The sequence below is a fragment of the Anopheles maculipalpis genome, chromosome 3RL, assembly GCF_943734695.1.
Source record: "Anopheles maculipalpis chromosome 3RL, idAnoMacuDA_375_x, whole genome shotgun sequence".
NCBI classification, from domain to species: Eukaryota; Metazoa; Arthropoda; class Insecta; order Diptera; family Culicidae; genus Anopheles; species Anopheles maculipalpis.
Window position 1 is genome coordinate 66,114,746 of NC_064872.1, and position 27,475 is coordinate 66,142,220.

The 27,475-nt window shown below is 43.5% G+C and overlaps 2 protein-coding genes across 2 annotated transcripts in view; one reads left to right on the top strand and one right to left on the bottom strand.

The window, feature by feature from the left end:
• LOC126561735 (semaphorin-2A-like) overlaps positions 1-27,475 on the bottom strand; it is a 624,320-nt gene that overhangs the window by 463,906 nt on the left and 132,939 nt on the right. The window lies entirely within an intron of this gene.
• Positions 1-27,475, top strand: part of LOC126563574 (semaphorin-2A-like) — an 88,485-nt gene that overhangs the window by 58,766 nt on the left and 2,244 nt on the right. Inside the window, exons 4-9 of the mRNA XM_050220220.1 lie at positions 9,341-9,409; positions 20,172-20,279; positions 24,035-24,172; positions 24,372-24,504; positions 26,820-27,176; positions 27,236-27,464. Coding sequence (XP_050076177.1) covers positions 9,341-9,409; positions 20,172-20,279; positions 24,035-24,172; positions 24,372-24,504; positions 26,820-27,176; positions 27,236-27,464 — 1,034 coding nt within the window. The remainder of the gene's footprint in view (positions 1-9,340; positions 9,410-20,171; positions 20,280-24,034; positions 24,173-24,371; positions 24,505-26,819; positions 27,177-27,235; positions 27,465-27,475) is intronic.

The window sequence follows — 27,475 nt, forward strand, 5'->3', positions numbered from 1 at the left end:
TAGTAGATTAGTTGACATCTGATGAGAGTTAAATTTGATTCATTTTTCAAAATAGTTTAAAAATAATAGTCGTTGCACCACCACCAATCAATTTAGTGAGACTCCGTTGTCCTAGCTGATGAGAAAAAAGTACACAATTTTTATGCTCCCATGCAGTATCCCCCATCCCATGGAATGTGTTGGTGAAAAAAAACCCCACAAACACAACACCTACACTGACCGGAAATCGAACTGTCACCGATGGTTGTGAGCATCTGATAAGAAAAGAAGCCACACGTTGCGAAAGCCCGCCCATGAAATGCTGTGATCCTTTGGAAAAAGATCCTTTGCTCCGATCTTGCCGAACAGGTCAGGTCCGAACAGGGTATTGAGCATTTAGTGTCACCCGTCACAGTGCTGCCTTCATCCACCGAAAGCACGGTCACAGTTTCCCGGCCGAGTCCCGGCGAAACGACGATGATGACTCGGCACGATGTTTCGTTTGACTTCGCTGACCTTTTTAACGCAACGCAAATCAGCCAATTGGTGGATGCGAGCGGAAAGGAACAAAAAATGTCTAAGCCAGCCCTAGGCGTCAGCATCCCATAAACATTGGTTAGGATTGTGTTCGGTGGGGAGAGGGGGAGGGGGGAGTGGATTAGTTAAACGAGGCAACAATAACTACGAGGATGAGGACGAGGACGACAACGACGACAGTAGATAAGCCATAAATGATATGTGAACGATTAACATTTATGAGCTTCGAAGCTGCACTGATATCCTTCGCATGAGGGATATGTTTTCCTGCCTGTTTCGACCCCAAAAAGTGTGTGTTTTTCTGTGTGTTTGGATGTGTGAGTAATAGAAATTGACCCGTGGAGAAAGGTTCGGCTGTTTTCGGTAAACAAACTGTCATCCTCCCGTCTTTTTTCTGATCATTCAGATAGGACTGACATTCGATTTCCGGTCAAATGATTTGTAGCCTACGTTAAATGCTAGCATGACAAAAAAAAAAATACGCAAGAAAATTCATACCATCTGCATCCTACACTATCCTACACGCTATCAAATACTATGAAGCCTTTCCTTTAACCTAGATAAAGCACTCACACGAATGTGTATCATTCTTCATTCACTTTTGCCACGAAAAATAAATGTATTTACACTACATATCGTTGCGTTTTGGTGCGTTTTATGCTTTTTTCGTGACGGATTTGTCAAAGCTTAATGTGTTGGTTGTGAGCTGCGCCGGGAAGAAATGATCAACAATAATGGTCGATTTATGGTGTTCGTGCTGCCGGTCAGAAAATGACGGATTAGCAGCGTATCAACGACCCGGATTTACAGAGCTGCTGAATGATCTTTTTCACTACCGCCGGCAAGCGATTAGCATGAATTTATTGCTCTGAAATACTATTTTTCATCATTTAAAAGGAAGCATATTTTAGTTGAAATAAATCCAAACCTCAACGAAATTGCCAAGCGAACTATCCACACAGCAGAAGGTTCAATAACTTTTAATCGGAAAAAATAGAAGAAAAAAGATAAGACCAGCTCTGTTGATTTCTAGTTAAACGTACATTCTTTACACCTACTGAACAAGCAGCGTAGAGCAGGTTTTAATATTTTTTATTTGCTGAAACGCAATTGAATAAAGCGAATCATCGTAACCAAAACGGTAAACCGATCGAACCGGACGGAAATTTTCTGCTTTAATGATTACGCACTCCCGCACACATAAACACACGCACACCCACGCTCACCTGGAACATGAATACATTTATTCACCCAACCACAAAGAATCGCTCTGATTAGAACCAAATGAGATCCAGCTTGTGGTGGCCAAAAGAGTGGTGGAGTGAGGAAAAAAATATGGAAGCGAGGGCGAAAGTAAAATTCTAATCAAAGCTCCCGCTGTTCCCACCCAATGATTTAACCTCCCTCCCTCCTCTTCACCCTTCTTCTTTCCAATATCAATTAAAAACTGACCAATTTACAAAATGCACTGTTTCCGGTGTTCCGGCACCAACGTTTGCTTCGTTCGTCCCGCTACCCAGCGCTAGGTGGCGCCACCGGACACGTCATAAATAACGCAAGTAATGAAATAAAATTTTATGAAAATATAAATTGCCACCCTTCTGCTGACTAAGCACGACTGGTGTGGGAAAAGGAAGGAATGGGAAAAGAAGCCTTACACTCACACACGCACACACACGTTCGCACGGAAAAAAGGCGTCAAACGGCGCTTGAAATGCTGCAACCACCCATTACCGCCACGGAAACAGTCGATGAGTGTGGGGATTTAATTTAATTTTGAGAAATTAAATATTTTCCCCATTTTCCGGTTCGCTGGTGGAAACTATTTCTATGCGAGTGCTATTTTGCAACGCTGCATGCCATTACTCCTTGCGCCAATCGGACGCACCGCCCTGCACTGCTGGTTATGGCACGCGTTTGAAGCCATAGCATAAACATTTCCACCGTGCGTCTCATTCCAGGACCCGCTCATGAGCCGCATTATCACCGGTCGGTTCTTTTGCTCCCCATACGCACATTCTCACATGTGTACGCGCGTTTGCGTGATAATTTTCACGCGGAAAAATCCCCCTTCCCGTTTTTGGCCGTTCGTCGCACCCGCTTGCCGGTGCATGGTGCGAATGGAATCTGTGCGACAAGCGCTAGCAAACGGTTGGCAGGGCGCGGCCACTAATGTGCCTTCCCATACGTTGCCCCCTGCGTTGGTGTGATGCGTGGTTGTCCGCGAAGCCACATTTTTACACATCCTAACTGGTTAACCGTGGAGATCCGGTTAATGTGTTGTGCGAGTGGTTGGTTGCGAATTTTTTCTCCCCGATGGTGTGGGTTCGATTTCACAAAAGAGCGAGAGAAAGAGAGAGAGAGAGAGAGAGAGAGAGAGAGAGAGAAGGATTTAGCAAAAAAGAAAATCAACGAAAACCACCTAACGGCACATTATGTCGATGAAATAAATTAAATTTATTTCACGAATGCCAGCTCGTAAATGAAATATATCGCTCGATTAGAACAATTGCATCGAAGTATTTCATTTACCCGCTAACGGGTAGGGTCGGTGAGCGGGACTGAGCTCGCGGAGAGTCTGAGCTCTTTTATGGTTTAAATCGTTTCATCCGTTGGAATGTTTTTAATTTCATTTCGATGAAATCGATTGCACTGCAAGGTGAGATAAGAGACATGTGGCATAGATTTATCTGTAAAATTAATTCAACAAATGCTTTCTGCATTTTTTTAAAACAATTTTTGTGCTTTATTTAAGCAACACTTTCAACAGAATAAATGTGGTTCTCACCTTTACTAACATAATATACGACAAAAGAAGAATACGACAAAACCAGAAAGGTTATCGTTATAGATAACCGTCCTGGTAGCAAAAAAAAATTGATTACTTAAATTTGATTTAACTTCAACATTTCAACAATTCACCCGATAACAGTTCTAATGCTACTATCTGTTCTAATCATCTTTGCATTATTGTATCGCAAAACAATAGCAACAATTGCTACCGAATGGTGGCATTCACACCCCAATACTCCAACCAAACCCGTCACCAAAGCACTGAAAACACTCGCATAACAATTGACAAACCACGAACTGACAATCACATCCCTTCGTCCCATTATCACGCAGCGTATCCCCTCCCATAACAATGAACCTTAAAATTGCGCTTGTCCGATGATCAAATTTTGCGGTTTCGCGTGTTTTGAAAACGCAACGACAGCTTAACCATTTGCCTCCCGGAATTGATGATTCGCTTGGGCCTCTATGATTGACGGTTAGACTAATAGGAATCGGTGGTTTTGGGCGGTGTTTTTATGCGTCCAAAACAAAAGTGGTGCTCAGGTTGGTCTGGTTGGCAGGAATGTCCGGTGTGCAGACGAAGACTTCCAGTGTCCCAAAATGCTGGGGTGCATCTCGGGCTGAGGTTCGGTTGAATTCCTCCTAAAGGAAAACCACCAGCTTTACTTATGTACCGAGTTTACACTCTCAGACATGCTGATAGATTTTCCAAACGTTACCAAGGCAATAGACGACACGAGTTTTGTGAAGTATGCGGTGGCGAGGGTTTTTGATTGTGCAACCATCTCCATCTGCATTGGTGTTGTATGTTGTAGTGGAGTTTGTAAATTGGCGTTTTACAAACAGCATCATCTTCAGTAGCAATAGCGGTTTGAGGATTTCTGTTTTGTTGCGGTTTTGTTGGCAAAAATTCTACCTTTGTCTCTGGCGATGGAAAGAAAACTGATCCCGGTGGGCAAGTAATGCATAAAATACACAACTCTGCAAAAGATGGAATTCACTTCCAGATGAAACGATTTGGGATTGGGAACGGAATACGAAAGAATTAAAATTCCGTTAGCGAAACTTCCTATTTACACACATACATGCAGTCTATGTAGAGTTGTATTGGAAACTGTAGAATGGGTGAAAATGCAGCACCTATTTCCAAATAAACTGAACCAAATACTCTGCTTTGGCAGAGGAATTTGGCAAAGAGGGGAAATTAAATAAACCACCTTAGACAAATAACTTTCCTATTCATTGTGAATGTTTGTTTTTCAGGAAAAAGAGTGCCCTTTGAGTACGTTTTTATACACTTCCACACCCAAAATAGTGTGCAATGCAATTAAAGGTGAAATTAGATTAATTTCCTTCCTCTCCCGGATCGGTATTTGAAGGGCAACGCGATTTACCTGTACACCCTTTGCTGAAGGATATGCGGATTTACTCCCTGTTAGATGGGTTTTGCTCATTTAATCTTGCTTGAAGTTGATACCTCTACATCCTCCTTTCTAGCACTTTCTTTGATACTACCCGCTGTGTTGTTGAACAAACTAAACAAGAATTCAATCACATACGAATACATCAATACGTCTGCTATACTTGCAAGCTTGTGGTAAACATTAACACCCCATCACGGCTACCACTCCATAAGTGGGCTTTTCCTAATAATCATAACCACTAGTCGCCCGTTTTGTTCGATAATTCGAAATAAAGTTCGTCGCCATAAGTGGAACTAATTAAATCAAATTAAATAAAGCCAACTTGAGCCGACACGATTGTGATACGGTTGCTAACTCACCCAAAATACGACAGTTGTTGCCATGGGCTTACCCGGCAAGGAGCAAGCAACACTTGAGTTGATGAAAATCGTGTGCTTTTGGTGCTAAGGCGTGTTACCTTGGACACGGTGAGTGTGTGACACTTCACTGCCTGCTTGGGTATGATATGTGTCCGGGAGTGAAGAAACAATCAAAATAATCTAATAATGGCTTTTGAAGCACGGCAGCCTTTTCTAGATTAAAACGTACGAGTCGGCAGATTTTGTCATTTCATCAGGAAGAAATCGCGAGAAAAGGGGGTGTTGTAGCACACGTGTATTTAGCACGTTGTTACATTTCATTTGGAACATAATTCATGTGTTTGCTTTAAAAATTTATAACCATTCTTGTAATAGAATCTTCCTAACGATTGATGAAAGTCTGAAAGAGCTGCGTGAGATTGTTTAGCGTTTTAAAATAGTTCATTGGATTTCTAACCAGCTTGGTTCTCAGCATCAGTGAGCAATCGATTTTTAAGTTCCATTTACCGTGGTTCAATCAATTAAGTTCTTTGATTTTTCAATCAGACTTTTGGTTAATTTTTTAAAAGGAAAATCACTTGAAAATACACATATTATTGCAACATTTTGAAAAGAAAGAACATATTGAACTAACAAAAATTCATAACGTGAGACAAGGAATACAACGCTCTGGAGCGTTTAATCAGACATAAAACTGCCCCCAAAGTTTCAAAGTACGTTGGTAAAATTATAAAACAAATACACATTAATCATCTTCAGTCGGTTTGCTCACGCACCTTAGCCAAGATGTGACACAGTATACTCCGTTATCAACTCGACTGATTTTCCTCTTTCTCTTGTTTCATTTCAATCAGTACCCGATTTCATTATCATCAAATTATGCTTTCTATTTGGGTTTTCCTTTTCCCTTTTTCGTTTCCGTGCTTAAAACTCAAAAAGTGAAGCCAGCAACATCTAAAAAGAATCCTTCAAAACGATGCTACCAACAGTGATGGAAAGTACAAAATTGTGTAATGAAATTAAATCTAGCTTTAGGTCGTTTTGAAGTGAAAATCATTAATCACTTATCCAATAAATCCCCTCCCAAGCATCACACCAGCTTCCCTCGATCGATTGCTCGATCGGGTGGAAAAATTGTCTCCAATAAAGCTTCGCACGCATTAGTGGCAGAGAGCAGAGAAGGGAAAGACAAAACAGCACACCGGACCGGGGAGTGCATGGACGATTTTCCTTCAAATCAACTCACCGAGGTTCACGGTTTGTGGCACATTTTCTAGTAATTTAATCTTTGACGATCCGTTGCGATTTGTGAGCGAAACCGAGCGGGGACAAAGGTATAAGGGAATCGAACACGCCACAGGGAAAGCAATGAGGAATGACATCCATTTGCCATCGTTTTGCACTTTCTCGATCGATCCAGGATGACTTTTTTTTCCCCGGAGCAGAAGAGCACAATAAAAAAAGGAGAATACGAAACCAAGCAGAAATAGGTTTCATTAGTTATATAATCCATCGAAGATGTTGGACAAAACGGTATCCCCGTTCGGTGGTAGGGCATTTGCTTTTCTTTCTACCTTCCTACCAGTGGACCGAGTTTTCTTTTGTATGTGTGCAGTTTTACTTTTCTGCGTCCTTTTATGCGCTGAAAAATATCGACAAAACTGATCAATTTTTAATTCCTTTCGTTCGAAGCCAACCGGACGATTTGCCGGTTGCGTCTGTGTACGTCAGCTGACCCGAGCTGAGGCGAGAAAAGCTAAAAAAAAAAACTACACCAAGATGACTCAAGCGAATGTTCCGGCTTTACGATTTTCCCACTAGGATGGGCCGAAGGTTTTTGTCCGATTTTAGCTTCGCTTCCTCGTTGCTGGAACTATAATTCTCTATAATCCAATAAAATCGTTATGAAATCTTATCAACTTTTCCATCGGAGGCTGGACATCGGTGCGGGCTGCTACGTTCGGTGGTGGTTTCGAATGAATCGGGTTTCTTTGCTTTATGTGCGGGGAGTCAGTTTTTGTTTCGCTTAAAAGCGTTACGGTTTCTTGGTGCTCTGACGTTTCTTAGGTATATGCAGGTGAGGGTGATGATGGCCACCTTCGGTTGAGGTCTGTGGACATTGAATCTTGTACATAGTTGCCCGAACAGCTTGCGCTCGCCATGATCCTTGATAGCTTTTTGAACAGGATTTTCCATCAATGTTTCCATTGGATGCTTTAGTTTTATTTATTAGTATAATGTGCATGTTCAATCTGCAAACGAAGCTGTTAAAACGCAAACGATATGACTAGATCGACGTATGAACAATATTTTTCCTTGGTATTTTTTCCTCCCAGCACAGATGAAGAGCTTGTTCGCCTTTGATCGCCTTAAAAGTTGCCACATTGATATTGAATTCGATCCGTCTTTATATTGCTTAATGGAAAATCAATCAACTTGCTACCTACTGACGCACACGTGTGCTTCACTTCAGTCTACTTTCCCCACCAAACAAAACAATTCATTTTGTTTCGACTAAACTCTAAAGCCCACCATGTAAAGAAAACTTGTCTGCACGTAATATCTATCGATTAGAGAACTTTTAGAAAAGTAAATAAAACTGTGTGCAGAAGTAAAAACTTTCTTACAAACTTATCAAATATGCATGTAAGTATTGATTCGAGACATACTTAAATTTGTCCTAAAGTTAACTTCATCTGATAATACTTTGAGTGGAAGTGGAATGCAAAAACAAGTAGAAACTGAATCATCTCTGCTTTGCTGCTTTCGATTGAAACATCTCGAAGCGCTACTGCTAGCAAAAGCAGTCTGATTTGGCACAGCAAAAAAGGCAAAGTAGTTGCCAGTGTACGATGCAATAGAGATCTCAATTTAATTATTTCAATTTCCCAACAGTAAGCCCTCTACCGTACTAGCCGGGTGATATTTCGGGCAACACTTCCTCTAAGCTGCATCAGCCCCAGACACACTGCAAACACAGCTTACCGACACCGTACTGGGAGACTCGCCTCCTAAAACAAAGACTTAATTTTCCATTTTGTTACGATGATCCTCCTCCTTTCTTTGCTCGTTGTCTTCCACCGTCCACCAACGTTTATCGGGGAAACGATAGAATACAAAAACGAAAGACGAAATTTCAGAAAATTGTCCTGATCTTGCAAATTTTTTGAGGCCACCCGATACACACTACACAATTTCACGCAATAATCAAAGCAACAATTGTACCCTTGTTTGTACCATTTTTGTGAAGGTCAAGCCAAATCATGAACCACCAAAGGCAGCTAATTGTGGCATTAGAAAATTGAAATGTTGCATCTTGAACTTCCTGACTACAATTACATAACTGGCTTACTGAACCTTTGCCGCATGTTGGTTCTTTTTCCTGCAGTTGGGGAATGAAATTAGCGGCAAAACATTTTGGACCGTACCTTTTGTTTATACCCCTTCCCCCCCCCCCCCCCCCCCACCCCGAAACCAGGATCAATTGAAGCTGAACAAATGGAGCTTACTGGCCTAACCTTTTATGGGTGGGGGTTGAGTTAGAATCACCCCATCAGCCAAAAACCCGAACCCATTACCACGAATGCGATTTTAGCTATTTAGTTGCTGGGATTCCTGCCTGCTCTGTGCTTTGTTCTTCGAAGTTTGAAATCAGATTTTGTGATGCTTTTGTGCCGGAATTCATAATCGGATTTGTGTACTATTTGCTAGAGGAGGGTAGTATTGGTAATGAGCGTGATGGACTCTTGTGAATCCACACGGTGGTGAAGGAAATTAGCTTTACTGGCAAATTAAATGCTTTTTTGTTGCGTGTGTTTCATGGAGCTAGGTAAAGCGAGTGTTACTATATTTTGAAGCTCTTTTTTGGCATTCAAGCAAAGCTTTGTTGTGTAGGTGTGTGTTGTTAAAATTTCAATTAATTTCAATAATAATTCACCTTTCAAATGCCTTTATTAAAAGCCTTTTTCTGAGTGGAAGTCAATCTGCTTTTAAAATGGAACAAAAGAATATCTCACTAAAATAGCTTCGAACGTCCGAGATTCTATGAAGATGAGTTTTGACATTCTTTTTCATTTTTTGAGCTCGTGAAGCCTTGGGGTGATTCGATCATAAATGTTTGACGTTTAATCTTCGACGCCTGAAGCCCACTATTAAATGTTAAACCTAACTGGTACCGATGCGGGCTTGAAAAAACCAATATTTACTTAATATTAATGTTAACTTGACATCTGTTTCTCTTTGCAGAAAGACTCTATGCTTCTCGATCCTACCGGAGCCGACATCCGGAACTGTGTATCTCGTGGCAAAAGTGAAGTAAGTAAACAAAATAGCCTTGCATGTCTTTATAACCGTTTAATTTCGAGCTTTACTAAATTGTGCTCTTACCAAATTGCACACTCGTCTTTGTATGAATGGCTAAACATGACATTACGAAAATACGGTAGAAGAAAAATGCATTTTCCCTAAGTCAACCCCTAATTGCATCACGTTTGGTGCGTCCTGCTCATTTGCTAACCCATTCAGGTAAAAAACGGCACCAAACCGGGGATTGTCTTCCTCGAGTGTCTAGGTGAAACGATTCATAGCACAAGATCCGACCAGTTTGTCAGTTGTGTCAACGAGATCAATGCACCACGTCCCGAACAGTACCACCGATTTCAGATGCAAATGCAGTTGCAATGACATACTGTGTGCGTGTTTGACGGTACGGTTGGATTGGGTCTCACAAACAGTACGCAGATGGAGGCGCCCAGTCGCTCGTGATACCCGAAAATACGCTCCCCGAGCTTCCCTGTCCGATTTTGAGGTTTCTGTTTATGACAATACAAGGGGTAGTACTGGCACTGGCCACAAACCGTCCAAGGTGCAGCTGATGGCATTGGCAGCAGATGATGTATAGCGGCTGGTAAGCCTGCGTCCAATTGTCCTAGATTGACGTCGATCGGGCGATGGGCGATGGCGCCAACCAGCTACCGGTGTATGACCGATGGGGGTTTAATGTGTTTTGCATATTGTATCGGCATCACCAAACCGCTGGAAGGACACACACCACACCGGGTGGGGTGAAGTTCTTTTTGGCTCCCGTACCGCACGGGTGGGACGAGTGGAACGTTCCGTGGCTCGAATGGCTAGCAGCAGTTACACCTTTTTTTTTACGGCCCAAAACGTAGCCCTTGATGACAATTTTCTTTCTCACGTAAATGTTTATGGAATGCGTGGGTTTTGTGGACTCTAGTGGACACAATGAAAAAATTATAATTTTTACAAATAAATTTTCGTTTGTTCCTGACTACACTACAAATTGAAGACAATATTCAACGAAGATCGGATAGTCCTGCTTATATTATATACATTATATTATTTCGAAGCGTAGTACATTTTCACACCTTTTCCTGCTTACACGCTTTGAAGGTGTAAACGCATCCTTAGCAGGACCTTATTGTGCACCATTGTTCGTTTAATGGCCATTGGTGCATTAAACGTAAAGGCACCCCCTCCAAAAAAATGTTAATACCATCTGCGTGTGCACACGTGCGCAAGTGGGACTGGCCGTTTTTTCCCCCGTTCGTCACCGTACACTCGACCGTGCTGGCAGATGTCCGGCAACATCCTTAAAACCCAATTGCTCCTAAAACACCTTGTCCCGGTTCCCGTCCCGATGACATATGCAGATCGTTACATCGTGTAACCTTTTCCTGCAAAACGTTTTTCCCCACGAGCAAAATGGTCCTCACCAGCCGAGCACAACGTTTTGTGCCCGGAAGATTCCGATTGGTTTGGGGAGAAAATTTGCACCACTTTGCACCGTGCCGAACCGAACTCGCTCGAGGGATGTGGCTACCGTTGGCCACACGGGCCACAACCATTGTGCTACCACACTTCGCTCCTCGCGTGTACACCAAATTCCGTACTGTCTCCGCTTACCAGAATGCTCGCCACCATGAATGTCGGAATTATTCACGTTTTATTTTAAATGCATCACGTACAATGTTGCAACTGTTTCATGCTTGATAGCTTTCTCTACGTTGATGCTGGCCCCCTCTCCTGCTTTATGTTTCTGGAATGGGTCTTAAGGTTTTGGGTTCGATTATGGCATGGGTTCAGTTTTAGCAGTGAACACGAAATTCCCATACGCACACACACACCCACAAAACACCAGTATCTAACAACGAATAGCTTTCATCCGTGCAGGGTGGAGAAGGTGTAGTTGAGTTGCTTTTTTCCCACCGGGACACGTCTCGTCGTTGTACGCTTGCGAGCACATATAGCTACAGCCACGCTTTACGATGGTAACCGTTCAAGACTTCATCCAAACGGCTCGGTGACGTGTTCGACAGGCTTATGGTCAGCATTTTATGAGGCTTTTTCGGTACGGTACGGCTTGTGAGGCTGCATGATTGATATGCGAGATTCTCGTTCGACCAATGGTTCATTACGTTTCTGACCGTTCATATGTATTGTGGTAAAATGTTGGTCCCATCTAAAGCCGGGCTTTATGGGTGCGAGAGTGCATGCTTTGCTGGTGAATTTAGGATCAATTCGGTTTTCATCACGATTGTTTGCTAGTGAAATCAAAATGGCGTTTTAGTTGTGATCAAAATAACAATAACGGACAAGACAAAAATGTTCCATTTCTTTCGTATAAAAGGCTTTTTCTTTGACTCGAAGCTGGTGGAAAGCGCGGATGCTAGGATGTCATTTAGTTCCGCCATCGCTGCGGCTTCTATCTCCTCCATAGTGTCAACACGACGTCGAATACACTGTTTCAATCTACGGCAAAACTCCTATTTCACACCCAGTTATTAGTGAGATTTTCTCACACTTTGGTCGACAGCGAAGGTGTGTGAGGCGTACACAAGACTAAAATGTGAAGCAGCAAGAATTGGATTGATGATCAATGCGAGGAAGACGTAATACCTGCTTGCCGGAAGCTCTGATCGCGACAGAGCTGGGAAGCAGCCTGTTAGTCGACTCGAGGTAGTAGAGGAGTTCTGCTATCCTGGGAATGTCGTAACTTCGGATAACGATGTCAGCAGCGAAATCCCGAGACGCATTGTGCAGGGGTATCGTGGCTACTATGGCCTTCTCCGTCTACTGAGATCCAGAAGACTTCGAAACCTTACGAAATGTGAGATATATCGCACACTGATTCGCCCAGTGGTCCTATATGACCACGAGTCTTGGACCATCCGAGCGGAGGATGCAAACGCTCTTGGCATGTTTGAGCGTCACATCCTCCGGACCATCTTTGGTGGTATGTTCGAGTATGGAGTGTGGAAGAGAAGGATGAACCACGAGCTTGCTCAGCTATACGGAGAACCGGACATCCTGACGGTAGCAAAGACCGGCAGGATACGATGGCTGGGGCATGTTATGAGGATGCCGGACTCATACCCCGCCAATAAGGTATTCGTCAGCGACCCCAAAAGAGCAGGCCAACACGAGTGAGTGAGAGTGTCAGAACGATGTTCCCGAAGCGGCCGTTGAACAGCCAGAAGACGGCTAGTGCTAAAACTGCCGAATACGGCGAATACGGCGGAACAATATGGGTGCCAGTTGTTGCGAAAACTCCCTCAAAATGACAGCACTAGGCGAGTCTTCACCCTCTTCAACCCCAAAACATCTTTCAGGATGGTGTTGACCGAGGCTTCGGAAATCCCAACACTTTCCAAAAGGACTCGTATCGTCAACCGACGATTGTTGACCACCAAATCCTTGCTTTGGACGACGTGAGCGTCGTCAGTCGAGGTGGATGGTCTCCCCCGGACGGTCCTCGTCTTCGACCTTCTTATAGATTCTTCTTTTTGCTTTTTGTAACATCCGCAACGTCTCCGCACGCGTCTATTTCATTTCGCAAACAAAATTTGATACATGCGCGCTGCTCCACTAACTTGGATATGGTCAATATGGACAAAAACACTTGGCGCAACTGCGAAAACAAATTGTCACTTACTTTTCGGACACAGTGGTATAAAAATTTAACGAAGTGTCCGATAAAAAACCAACTCGAAAAAGTAACCCTTTTAAAGAACTCAAAGGAAAATCGAACCAAAAAATTAAAAAATGAGCACACATATTCGTTCATGTGTCTCAATCCTAACAATCAAAAAAGTCTTGTTGCCAAAAATTCATGCGAAACTCTCAACACAGTCTGTAGAATTTGTTTGAACGAAACCGTCCGTCCTGTACCAAATCGCCGAATCCAAGCTCGTATTTTATTCTTCAATTGCTTAACCATTCAACAATCCCAAACTCCACGGTACACGAATCTAGCCTGTTATTACATTTCCTTCGAAATAATCCATTACCAATTTGGGTTTGTCCACCGATTCCGTAGAAGAAAAACAAAACGGCACTTGAAACACGTTTCATAATTCATCGTCTACCATTCCGAAACCCATGATGCATATACGAACGGAATGGCCATAAAAATTTATGATTGGCCGAAATAAAACGATACATAAGTGAGAAGCAAAGACACAAAAAACCGGCCCATCCCTATCAGAACAATCGTGATGCCATGCATTGGAAATGGATAAATATCTGTAGCCCTCGGTGGCTAGGTACATATCGATTGCAAAACAAGAAAGACGACGAACGTCTTCGAAATTGCCTTCGAATCGAATAATGCTTTAAAGAGGCGATGAAATCAAAATTTTATTTTCTTACCATTTTTTATTCTCCTTTTTTTTTTTTTTTTTTGGTTCATCTCCACGGCGCCCTGGTGCGAATGTAATAAATCTGTTTTATCGTTCACTCGCGTTCAAGATTAGGGATTTTCTTTTATTTCACTTGCTCGGTGTATCGAGAGTGTTTGGCTCGGTGACCCTATCGGTGACCAATAAATCAGCAATAATTGAAACAAACCCAGTACTTCAAATGCTCTCTCTCTCTTCTAGAACTACACATCCAGGCACACGGTACAGCGTAAAAGAAAAACAATCACTCGCAAGCACAACTTCAAGTGAGCTTTTCATTATGATTGAAGCCACTTAAAAACCACAACGGGATCAGGTTGGTGCGGTCGCGGGATCGTGATTGCAAAACGTTTTACAACTTTAATTAAAGCAAACCCGCACCAGCGCTTACAATGTTTCTTGCGATTAGTGGCAGAGCGAACTTTTCATCAAAGAAAGTTTATGTTTTTTTCTCTTGCTTTCTGCTCAAAAACTTGCTTTTTAACGTAACGACCTGTTTGTGAGGGTTTTGTTTCCCCACTCTATGCACCTTTATTTTCTCAACATTTCTCTACCGGCACCAAAACAGTGCCGGCGTTATCCTTTTCTAGTGATCTTTTTTCTTCACCGACAATCCTTCAATTATCGTAAAACCAGAACGAAAGGGATCCTTCTCCTTTTCGCTGGTCGCTGACATGGTGTGTGAGTGGCCCGCGAATCGGTTACTTTATGCCGCGAAAAAGTATTTTTCCCCCAAAACGCGAAAGCGAAAGATGCTGTTGATGGCTTTCCATGTTGGTTGCTTCTTGGGACGGGTTGCTAGCATGTAGGGACGACGTGCACGACATGCCATCTTGATTTTTGTGACTGTCGGTGTTCCTTCATTCTCACCCATTATGGGTGCACAAAGATGGGAAGTCCCTTGAACCGTGTGCCTGGCAGCTCGGCGCTGTAAACAACCTGCCGTGACTCATCCTAGGGATAATGTTTTGTGAAGCGGGTTTTTATTTTCCTTTCCTTTTTGAATCACTCAATCCTTCGTGCCATGATGAAGGCAGGCGAGTTTTGTGCCGGTCCACGTACGGCAAGCTCCCGGCGGATGTGTTTGCTGCTGTAATTATATTAAAATTAAATTACATGGAAATTAAACTGAAGCACAACGATGAGGGGATACACGCGCGACTGAGTATGAAGCTGGCATGGCCACGCGTCACTCCAAGATGGCGCGGTTTACCTTCGAGTGCGCGTGAATAAGACGGTACGAAGAGGCAAAAATGAAAAGAAATTGGAGTCAAAAACCACTGATGTTTCGTTGCCCGCCGGTATGCTTAATCTTTCTTGGCCACCATTGGGCTAGCCGTCCAACCGTACGGGTAAAGATCTTGTATGAAAAGAGCCTCAACCATCGTCTTGGCTTGAACCGGAGATTGCTAAAGCTAGCCTTGTCTCCTTCATTATCCCTCTGCCTAGATCAGCTGGGTAAACCTTACACATACTACATATAGACGAAGAAAAACGCGGAAAGAAAAAAGCTCCTTTAGTGCAATCCCCCGTTAACCGATAGCGAGCACCGAAAACCTTGATGGTGGTCTTCTCCACATCCCACTGACGACGTCGCCAGAATAGACCATGGCAGTAGTCGCGATTGAAAGAAGCAAGCTAGAAAAAGAAATGGAAAAAGGAGCTACGCTACCAAGTGGCATACATTCAGTGGCCTCTTGTGGAGTGTTGGTTCACGGCGCCTTTAAGTGGGCTCGCAGCCGGCGCCAGCAGAGTGCATGCATTTGCATCCACGTTGCATCGCCTTGCGAGCGGGTTACTGCTGGGCCGCATAGGATAGGCTGATGGTACTGGAGAGTTTAATTGCGATACAAATTCGTTAGGCAGCACTAAATGGTCCTGATGGTCCCCACAGTGTGCCCAATCGTTTCGCAGACGGAAACTGTACGTTACACCTGAACTGGGGCAACTAAACTGCTGCACATTTTTTGGCTAGAAATGGAGGCAATAAAAAAATATTTGGCTCGGATTATTTTAAAAAAGCTACTACGTTAGTTAATAATATTTCGCCGGTAATATCCAGAGCATGGAAAAGGACGTTACGTTACGAGGCCGCTGGCTACGTGAAAAATTATCGTCGCTAGCACTTATGCTATTGGGCTGTTCCAAACGTGTTGTAGGAATTTAGCAGATCGTAGCCGGGAAGAGACTCATATTTGCACCGTGTTGTCAGTGATGATCCACTACACTACACTACAAATTAACTTGTTTCAATACAAATTAATAATTAACGAAAAACAAATCATAAATCTTGTAGCGATAGAGTAGCGCATTCTTCCTGTACGAGCTTCTGAATATAATTTTGACAATCTTCAATTGAGCAATCTAGTGCTCGTTGAAAAGATGTACTCCCGGGTTTCTCTTCTTCCATTCTTCACTCGCAGCGCTCGCACGGTGTTGCTAAGTTACGACGAAGATGAAGTTCGGTTCGGGGTTGGTTCGGACGCGCCACGAGCTCGGGCATTATCTTTACGTTCTTCTTTTAAAAATGTTTATTTATTTATTTATTTATTCAAACTACCATTCGCTACCTTATCGCCTGGTATGCTCTCATGTCCTGATGAAGTAGACATCGGATGCAATTGTTGTAGAAAGAGGTTCGCGGCTCCAAGACGCATCCAACAGTATACCACACGTCGTGATCGGATTAAAGATGAGCGACTTATCGTAGATTTACAACGGGAATGCTTTTATTTTTCCTCAATAACAGCGTGGAAGGTAAAGGGATTGGCTTGGAGTATTCTCAAGAAAGGTTTGCAGCCCTAAGACGCATCCAACGGTATGCTTTTCACCTTGATCGGACCAGAAATGAGCGAGTAGTGGCCGATTGTTTTCCGTAATAACCAAATGAGGGGGTAGAGGGATCGAGTTGGAGTATTCTACAAAAAGATGGACAGCCCTAAGACGCATCCAACGGTAATGCTGAACGCTCGGATCGGATCAAAACTGAACAAGCTATCGCCAATTTTTCGTTAAAAATCCATTTTTTTGTGGAATATCTTAGCAGAAAGAGGATGGATCGGAGTGAGGCTTTCGGCAAAATGATGCGCGGCACAAAGACGCATCCAAAGGCATACAAAACGTTCCGATCGGACCAGAAATGATCGAGATATCGTCGATTTTCCACAGCAATGCTGCTGACAGAATTTCCTGGCAGTTTTTAGTAAATCCCGCTTAGTCCTGTCCGATAATGAAAATCACGTTAAAAAAAACCAGTCATTTTGAAAGATATTTGAAGAAAGTAACAAAATTGAGAGTAAAACCATGAAATCGAAAAGCAAACCTAAAATAGATCGGAAAAATATTTGTCATGACGAAAAGAAAATATTTTTAATAATTTTTTTTTAATGTTAGCTTCAAAATTTTCAAATTCAAATTTAAATTTAAATCTTCCTTAAAATATTTCGAAAGTTTTTACAAAAGAGCTTTTGTAAAGGTCTATTTTACGCCCAACAGTATGCAACTTCGATTAACGATATAAAAAGCTTAAACGATCTATAATTTCTAAGCATTTTTACGCCACAAACTATACAATGCGCAATGCAACTGAACGGCGTTTATTTCTACCAGATTGGCGAAAGTCGAAGGTTTTTCCGTAAAATGCTACCTCCTGTTTGGTATGGGCCCCTGTTACTACAAAACAAATTTTGATGCCAAAATTGCTTCCGCTTGCCGATCACAAACTAGATTGCGATCGGAAACCTCACAAACGCTATTTATCTTTTCTCCTTTTTTATCAAGATAGCGTCAAATTTCCGCATGAATGCTTCTGGTAGAGATTTCCGGTAGTTTCTGTTTCCCTCTTATCCTCCAAAGACGCATCCAATGGTATGCTGCACTCCTTGTTCGGGCCAAAAATGAGCGTATTATCGCCTATTTTTCGCAGATCATCCCTTTTTCGTGGAATATCTAGGCAGGGGGTGGAGAGATTGGGATGTGGTGTTGGGCAAAAAGTTTCGCGACTCAAAGACGCATCCAACGATGTGCAGTTTGCCCCAATCGAACCTATACTGAACGAGCAATTGTAGATTTTCCATTAAAAAGCTCCTTTTTCATGGCAGGGGGTAGAGGGATCGGGATGAGGTGCTGGGCCAAAGATGCGCGGCTCAAAGACGCATCCAGTGATATGCGGTTTGTCTCTGAACGAAAAATGTCACGGAAAAATATTTGTCGTGACGGAAAGAAATAATTTTCGGACCACTTTTAAAATTGAATTTTGAAATTTTTGACCGGCCCGAGCAGCCTCTTCGAAGTCATGCTCTCCTGTTACTATCACTCGGTTCTGGCCGGATTTTTCTGCCAAAAAAGGTCGGATTTTCATGCGGCAAAATTCGACCAGGAGTAACAGGAGAGCATACTAGGCGAAGAGGTAGCAAATGGAAATTTTAAAAGTGGCCCGAAAATTATTTTCTTTCCGTCGAGACAAATATTTTTCCGTGACATTTTAAGTTTGCTTTTCAGTTTTATGTTTAGTCCCTTCGTTTTTGTTAAATTCTTCAAATAACTTTCAAAAAGACCTTTACAACGTATTTTTTAATTTTAAAGAAAACTAAGGGGGATTTCCCAAAAACTGCCGGGAAAATCCACCAGCAGCATTCCCGTGGAAAATCGCCGATATCTCATCCATTCCTTGTCCGATCGGGACTTTCCGAATACCGTTGGATGCGTCTTTGAGTCGCGCAACTTTTTGCCGAACACCTCACTCCGATCCCTCAACCCCCTGCCCAGTAAAATGAGCTTTTTAGTGGAAAATCGGCGATAGCTCGTTCAGTATTGGTTCGATCGAGACAAACCGCATATCACTGGATGCGTCTTTGAGCCGTGCAACTTTTTGCCGAACACCACATCCCGATTCCTCCACCCCCTGCTCTGAAAAAGGAGCATTCCCGTGGAAAATCGCCGATAACTCATTCAGTTTTGGTCCGATCGAGATAAACCGCATACCACTGGATGCGTCTTTGAGCCGCGCAACTTTTTGCCGAACACCACATCCCGATTTCTCCACCCCCTGCTCTGAAAAAGGAGCATTCCCGTGGAAAATCGCCGATAACTCATTCAGTTTTGGTCCGATCGAGACAAACCGCATATCACTGGATGCGTCTTTGAGCCGCGCAACTTTTTGCCGAGCACTACATCCCGATCCCTCCACCCCCTGCCCTGAAAAAGGAGCATTCCCGTGGAAAATCGGCGATAGCTCGTTCAATTTTAGTCCGATCGGAGTGTTCCTCATTGCTGCTGACATCGTTATCCGAAGTTACGTCAGTCCCAAGGTAGCAGAACTCCTCTACCACCTCGAGGTTATCGTGCGCTGCTTCCCACTCTGGTCCCCCCAAAAAAAGAAGAAGAACTGCTGTACTTTAAATTATCAACCTTCATTACTTACTGCATGATCAGTTATTTTAAAAATCTTCTACCATTAACCATTGAATCATGAACCATTCCGTTTGTAGATTATTTGAACAAAAAAAAAAAAAAAACAAGCATTGTAAAAAATCACAAAACATTATTCCTTTTAGTCAGGTATTTTGTTACAATTTCCCTAACCTTTGCGTTCAACTATGGCAAACATCTTCCCTGGCTGCATGTTGCAATTTGAACGCAAATTGCAGAATAATATGACACAACCGGCTAGCTTTTGCATTTTTACATACATACAACATACAAAAAACAAAACACACACACACACCCTTGCAAATCGAGAACAGAAAGGCTTATTTGTAAATAGCTACCACTCATGCACCGGTAACACTTGCGCTGTAATTTAGCGAACCACAGGCCACGTCCACCTTGGCGGCATAAGAAAAACGCAAACGATAAGCAGCACCACAGAAAAAAATAAAAAGCTTACGTGCACATCCAGGCTCGCTAATTCTATACCCATCCGCTTGCCGAGTTCGAGTATAATTGATTTGACATTCAGACAAAATGGCGGCAACTTTTCCGGTTCCCATTTCGTGCAGCACACTGCAGCAATTGTCGCTCGTTGGCAAACCGGGGTTTTTTTTTTTCGTTTCTTTCCTCTCGTTGGAAAGTCTACTTCATAATAAATTATATAGTGTGGGTTAGAAGAAAAGAAAACACCCGATGCCTTCTTCTTACGATTTGGTTCAAGTATTCAAAAAAGGGAAAACGAACATTATTATTGACGTGTGACGAGTTTGCTGCTGTTGTGGTAGTTTCCTAATAATTATCGATGGCGGGTATAATTGTGCAGCAGCGATGGTAAAAACGCTATTTCTTTGCACAATTGCAGGTTCGATGAATTTTGAGGCGTATGTAATTTATCCCATTTCAAACAATCTCAAATCATTGCTTTGTTTGTTTCCTTTGCGTTTCAGATGTTTGACTGCAAAAATCACATTCGTGTAATTCAACCCATGGACAATGGAACGAGACTCTATGTCTGTGGCACGAACGCTCACAGCCCGAAGGATGTCGTAATATTCGTAAGTATAAAAATAACTTGTATTATTCTCTACAAATGCATTTTTGGTACATTTTACTTCTTTTAATGCTCTTTAAAATCTTCCTTCGTAATTTTAACTTTGCTTCACATGAATTTAGTAGGTGAGATTATTCCTTCACTTAATGGGTTTTAAATTCCTGGTGGAAAGAATACCTCCAGAAAGTAGAACACTGCAGCATGCTTAAGTAGCTTCGATCCGGAAACTATCCTTCCCCAGCCCGAAAGTAGCTGCTCTCCAGTATTCTATCGCGCAAAAGAAATCACCCCAAAAGCACTACAGAAGTTGTTTTTGACGCTAGGCAATAAATATTTAAATTTTCCACAACGCCCAACCTAGCCCAACCTTAGCGACGCGTTCGAATAAACGCCCTCCACCAAAACGCACCACCAAAATAGCGGACAATTTTTGCCACCGGAAACGAACTTTTCCACATGATTTCATCGTGCATCTTATTCGGCTGCCGGAACCAGTATACTGGCACAACTGGCTTCCTCTTTTCGCAATGGGTTCCCACGCTGCTTGCTACCTGCAGGAAAGCTTGCGCCGTGTTTGGCCTGATCGAAGTGTTTGAAACTATTTGCAAGCGAAATCCATCCGCAAGGAACCGGTGTTCGGTGATGGGGCGAAATAGCAGTACATAGTTTTTCGTTCGGCCGGGGTGTGCTCAAAAATCAATTACGTGATAATTCAAGCCGAAAGCGAAAGATAAGAGACTGTCGCCATCCACTCGGTGGCAAGCATCGAGCACGGTGCGGCAAAGAACATTTACTTTCTTCGCCTATCGTCATTCAGCTGGGGTTTTATATTGTTTTGGGAAAGGAGCCTTTTATTTCTGTGCTTTCATAGCTGACAAGAATCGGAAATGGGTGTGCGAAGTGTATTTCACGTCGTCAACCGTAGACAAAAGATGTCGTTTTACGTTTACTTTTAATAAATATATATTTTTTGGGGTGACCCTATTTCTCATGATTTTACTTCCATATTATTTTACATTGTTTTTCATGAGAATATTGATTTTTTTCTTGATTTTAAGATAATGTTTCTTAAATTGATGAAAAAAGCAAATTATATTGGCGACCAATGCATAACGAGGAAAACACTTGGTTATTTTTAACTTCAAGTAAAAATGGAGAACCTGAAACTCTCCAAGGGCAATCAAGGCGACAGCACCTCCAGTCTTCGCACGGCAGGACCGTGGTTCAAATCACATTCGGACTGTTTCCCCGTAGTGTCGACTGACTATTGAAATATATGGTAATAATAAACGTAGTAATAAGCCATTCGATGGCCGGCTTGTCCTAGAAGGTAGTTGGGTCAAGATCAAGTTGAAGATGGAGAAACTTTCCTTCAAACAAATTGAAGTACCTAACTAAGATAAGAGAGAAGTCAGAATTGGCTATTGTTTTGATGATGGTTGGTTACATCTGAATTCCGGCTATTGTGGTGTTGTGGCCGTTCTATTGTTGACCTTTGTGGTTTGGTCTAGACTTCTTCTTCTTCTTTGGCCTGCTCAAGATTGAGCACGTCGCTTCGACATGGCCAGTTCTCCAATCAGTTTCCAGGAAACTCGATCTAGGGCTGCAGTCCTCCGTCAACGGCTGTATCCGATCTCCGACAAATTAGATTCCAATTGATACATCCAACGAGCTTGCTGTGCTCCTCTACGCCTCGTACCCAACGGGTCGCTGACGAGCACCTTCTTGGTGAGGCACGAGTCCGGCATCCTCATCACGTGCCCCAGCCAACGTATCCTTCCGACTCCGACTTTGACTACGGTCAGGATATCAGCACCGCTGAACAGCTCAGCTAGCTCGTGGTTCATCCTCCTTCGCCACACGCCCTGCTCGATGACACCGCCGAGGATAGTCCTTAGCACCCGCGCTTTAAAAATGGCGTGTGCATTGGCGTCCTCCGTCAGCATAGTCCAAGACTCGTACCCGTAGAGGACTACCGGACGTATCAAGGTGCGGTAAATCGTGCATTTCGTGTATGTGTGTTGGAGTCTTCTGGATCGCAGGAGTTTGTGGAGTCCGTAGTAGGCACGATTCCCCTGAACAATGCGCCTTCGGATTTCGCTGCTTACGTTGTTGTCCGAAGTTACGATCGTACCAAGGTAGCAGAATTCCATTACCACCTCGAGATCGTCGGCGTCAACTGATCCGGCAAGCAGGTATTTTGTCTTCGTCGCATTGATGCTCAATCCAATTCTATTGGCATCGCGTTTCAGTCGGGTGTACGCCTCGCACACCGCCCCAGTTGCCCGTCCGATGATGTCGATGTCATACGCGAAGCCAAGGATTTGGAGAGATCGGGCTTGGTCTGGTATCGACTGAAACAAACGAATAAACATTGTTAAGACAGCACGAACATTTATTTGTCAGCGTACCGTGCTGTCCAGTGTAGTCCAGCAATGAAATTCCAAGCTCAATCTAGTCAACGTCCAATCAAAGGATGATCGACAAGCTCTATCCCGCAGCAGCGAAAGCGACTTCACTACTCTCGAGACTGAACCCGCCAAACACCCCGAACCCGACGCCAACGCTGTCAAACTCAATGTGCCAAAACTGGACTGGAGTGGAGAACACTGTACTTTGAACAACGCCTGCCTCCCTTTTACGGCAGTGTTGGAATCGCCTTCGAGTTCTGTTGCCCAGTCATCGGATCACCCGTGGCACTACAAAAAATACACTTAAGACATAGACAACACAAAATTTAACAAAAAAGGAATGGTGGAATACGAATAAGGATTGAAAGGATACTTGGGATGTGGAATCATAGGACAAGACCGTTGTCTCTACCGAATCGGTGAATGATCCTCATGTAGGAGAGGTCCTTGGTAGCCAACACTTCTCTGATTTATGTATCCGATCGTCTGCCGATATTCTCGACTGCGCTCAACAAGGAGGGTCTTGCGGTTTCAAATTCCACGCAGGACCACAGAAGGTGATCCACGTCGTGGAACCGCAGCCACACACTTTTGTCTGAGCCAGAGTTATACGCTGTAGATGAGCATTCAATGCAAAATGATTCGACATCAGTCGAGACATCATTCGTATGAATGCCCGGTCTACAGAGAGTCCATCGAACCAAGGCCGCAGGGACACTTGCGGAGAGATCGAGAAGAGAAAACGCCCGAGTTCATCCGCCTCCCACATGCTCTGCCACCGAGACAGGAAAAGTTGCTGTGGAAAACAAAGGAACTCCTGGGCCAAGATAGGTCGGTCGTAAAAAGTGCCTTCTTGGACGCTTGTTTTGGCCAATGAGTCAGCCTTCTGATTGCCGGGAATTTCACAATGAGAAGGGACCCAAATTAGCGAGATCCTAAACGCCTTATCGAACATTGTGCCAAGCAGTTCAATGATTTTTATGGTGAGGAAATCCTGACTCTTAACAGCCTTCGGAGATCTCAGAGCTTTAATAGCACTAAGGCTATCAGTGAAGATGAAATGCGTAAAATATTGCGGCTAGCTCTGCGGTGTGAACACTACATGGCTGCCTCAATTTGAAAAAAGCTTCGATGAACTCGCTAAAAACACCGAAGCCAGTGCCGTCCTCAGAGGATGGTCCATCAGTATAGTACTGGCTTCATTTGAACCATATGCAACAGAAAAATAAAACAATTCACTCAAAGTCCCATTAACTTTTCCATTAATACATAATAAATGAATAGCTTCAGTCTGCTTACATTATATTACACACAATTAATAAACTACCTTTCATCTATTCATCTCCAGCGAAACTTAACCCACTTACCACGGTCCGAGTATGTGCCGGGGGTTGGGCTCGGTGTAGCCAAGTGTCCCTACGATCCCATCGACAACTCGACCGCCATCTACGTGCACGAAGGCAATCCCGGAGGCCTGCCGGCACTGGTAAGTGCTAATCGTTTCAAATGCTGCTACTGCTGCTCTACCACTACGGGGGCAAACGTAGTGGCACAGCGCAACGAACAAAACAGGATTTCATTTGTTAATTTTTTCCATGTTTTTGCTTCCCTCCACACACACACACACACAAACCTACCCCCAACCCGACATTTACTGTTCCCATCCGCTGTCCACGCACGCACAGTACTCTGGCACGAATGCCGAGTTCACCAAGGCGGATACGGTCATATTCCGGGCGGATCTGTACGAGATGTCCTCCGGGAAGAAGATGTACAACTTCAAGCGTACGCTCAAGTACGACTCCAAATGGCTTGATAGTGAGTATAATTTATTATGCTTAATTTTGCTTTCATCCCCTCGCCCCCTTACAAACGTATCTCCGCCTTTCTTCCTGATAATCATCATTCTTTTCGAATGTAATGGAATGTTTTAGAGAACCTCACTACCGCACCGTTACGCTCCAGTTTCCAGCTGCACTTGCATTTGGCCAGTTGACCGCTGGCCATTTATCAATTTGCACACTGGATTGTGACAGCGCTGCTTATTTGCTGCCACCATCTTACCCTACCATCCGTGTTCCCGTGCAACATTTCTGTACGGTCCCAGTGCGGAGCTACCGATCTCACTACAAACCTAACCCATGTTTCATGCAGCAGCCTTCTCGAGTGATGCAAATATGTTGTTCCTCTCGGTGTGCGGGAGTCAAAAACCGCAAAGCACACAGCATTTCAGCTAAACTTGCAACCGCAAATCCCGCCAAGCTTCGTACTATTGCCTCGCGTACCGCTCGTTCGCAGCGGCAGCGTTGATAGGTATCCGGGCGCCGGTTGTTTCCGTACTGGAAGCAAGTGTTTATCTCATTGAAGGTAATTAACTGCGATGAGTGAAGTGGAGCGCTTTTCGCTAAGTTTTCGTTCAAGATCCTCTTGAAGCACGGATGCGTTTAACCGCGTTGCCGGGATGGGTTGCGGATGGGTGTAATGCATCGAACATTACACCGAAATTTCTATTTACAAGCAGTGCAACACAGCGCTCCGGTGGTTGCAATCGTGATGAAATATATTGCTGCTAGCCGAAATCATGAGCTCGCGGAAAGCAATCGAAAAACCGCAGCCAATACGCTACGCTTCGGCTAAACAAACAAAGCTCCTGCATGTCTCGCCGGCGCACGGCAACTGAGCAGTGAGTAAACAGGCAAACAATCTCCTAATTGGCCAATATCCTTCACAGTCGAAGGACGGCTTGCAGCGTATTGTTTCGGAACGATGATCTTAATCCTTCCGTCCACCGTCCGTTTTGGGGAGGGGTTTTGGGAGGTTTATGGATTTATGAGCGCTTGACCAAACAATCTTTGAATGCATTCCGACGATGGTGGACCTATCCTAGGACGATGACTTATGGGAGTTTCTGTTCCATTTTGGATTTTGCTAAATTACATGGTTGATCCAATGTCTATGTTCGAAGCTTATGATTAGCGATTATGGCTTACGCTTAGCACTGTCAGGCTTGTCAGTGCTATTGGACGATGGATTCTCAATGTCTGTTAAGCTCTGAGGGTCAATACGTCGGAAAAACTCGAAGGAAAGCGATGTAACGTAAGAAAATAGTGTTTAGTTTAATAGCTCAATTATCGTTACTCAATTCAAATCCCATAATAGTTTCAAATAAGCATAATTTTTATTGGGTCAAATTTTTGAAGTTTTGTCAGGCCACCATTTGGTATATAAGGGGCGGTTCGTTTATGAGGTGACAGCGGCCAGGCCAGTCTTCATACAGCAGGACCGGGGCTTAAATCCCATACAGACTGTTCATCTGAAGTGAAAGTCTAGTAAGCTATTCGATGGACGCCAAGACGATAAGCCAAGAACTAGAACGTTTTGTGGGCATTTTTACTAAAGACAAAATTTACAAATGACTCTTGAATGTTGTTCAATTTGCAGAGTTCTAGAAGCAGTAAAGCAAATTAGTATTAGTTGCAATGATTTACTTTCGTTATCTGATAAAGATGAAACTAACCTTTTCCAACTTTCTGATGCCTCTTGTCAATATTTTTCATAAAATTGCCCTTTTTTCCTTTCCATTTCGTATCTTTATACTCTACTTTGCATCGTCCACAACAAAATCTATCTACTGCTGAGGTTTTGTTGGTGAATTACCACCGTTCTCTTTTGAACCTTCCGAGGCAAAAAATATATTATGCCTCTCACACGATTCAAAACCCAACAACTTCATTATAAATCCATCCTAGCTTCCAAGATTAAGTGCAATAAGAAGCGTTGCGAAATGGACGTGAACCCGAAGCGCAGCATTCGGATACTGAATGCACTTTGCTCTCCGGAGAAATTAAGCTTATTTGCTTGCCAAGTAGGATGCGATACATAGAAAAAAAGGCAAACAAACTATTCCGCTGAAGAGGCGCTATCAGTACATTTTTCCGCTACGAAGTACAATGCTTCGTACAGTATCGGGTGGATTTATTTATTATACAGTTGTTTTCTTTTTCACTCCCTCTCTCTCTCTCTCTCTCTCTCTCTATTGCTCTGACTCTACCGCCATGCAACATTGCACCTGTTAATGATAATTTTCTTCGGACACTCTTTACCCCCTTTTAATCTTCTCTTCCATCTTCCAGAGCCCAACTTTGTCGGTTCGTTCGATATCGGTGAGCACGTGTACTTCTTCTTCCGCGAAATAGCGGTCGAGTACATCAACTGTGGAAAGGCAGTTTATTCGCGGGTGGCACGCGTCTGCAAGAAGGATACCGGTGGCAAAAACATCCTCAACCAGAACTGGGCAACCTATCTGAAGGCGCGCCTGAACTGCAGCATCTCGGGCGAGTTTCCGTTCTACTTTAACGAAATCCAGGACGTGTACCAGATGCCAACGGATAAGACGCGTTTCTACGCAACATTCACGACCAGCACGAACGGGCTGGTTGGGTCAGCAGTGTGCAGCTTTAGTCTCGGAGAAATCCATGCCTCTTTCGCTGGTAAGCTGTGGACGCAAGTGTTCCATTTGTAGCGAGTGACATTTGACGTTTTATGATAGGTAAATTCAAGGAGCAAGCAACGTCCAATTCAGCCTGGCTACCTGTAATGAGCTCTAAGATTCCGGAACCTCGACCGGGAACGTGCGTTGAGGATACGACGACGCTGCCGGACGCCGTCCTTAACTTTATCCGATCACACCCACTGATGGACCGAGCGGTTACGCATGACTATGGCAATCCTGTCTTCTACAAGCGTGATTTGATCCTTACTAAATTGGTCGTTGACAAGTAAGTACCAG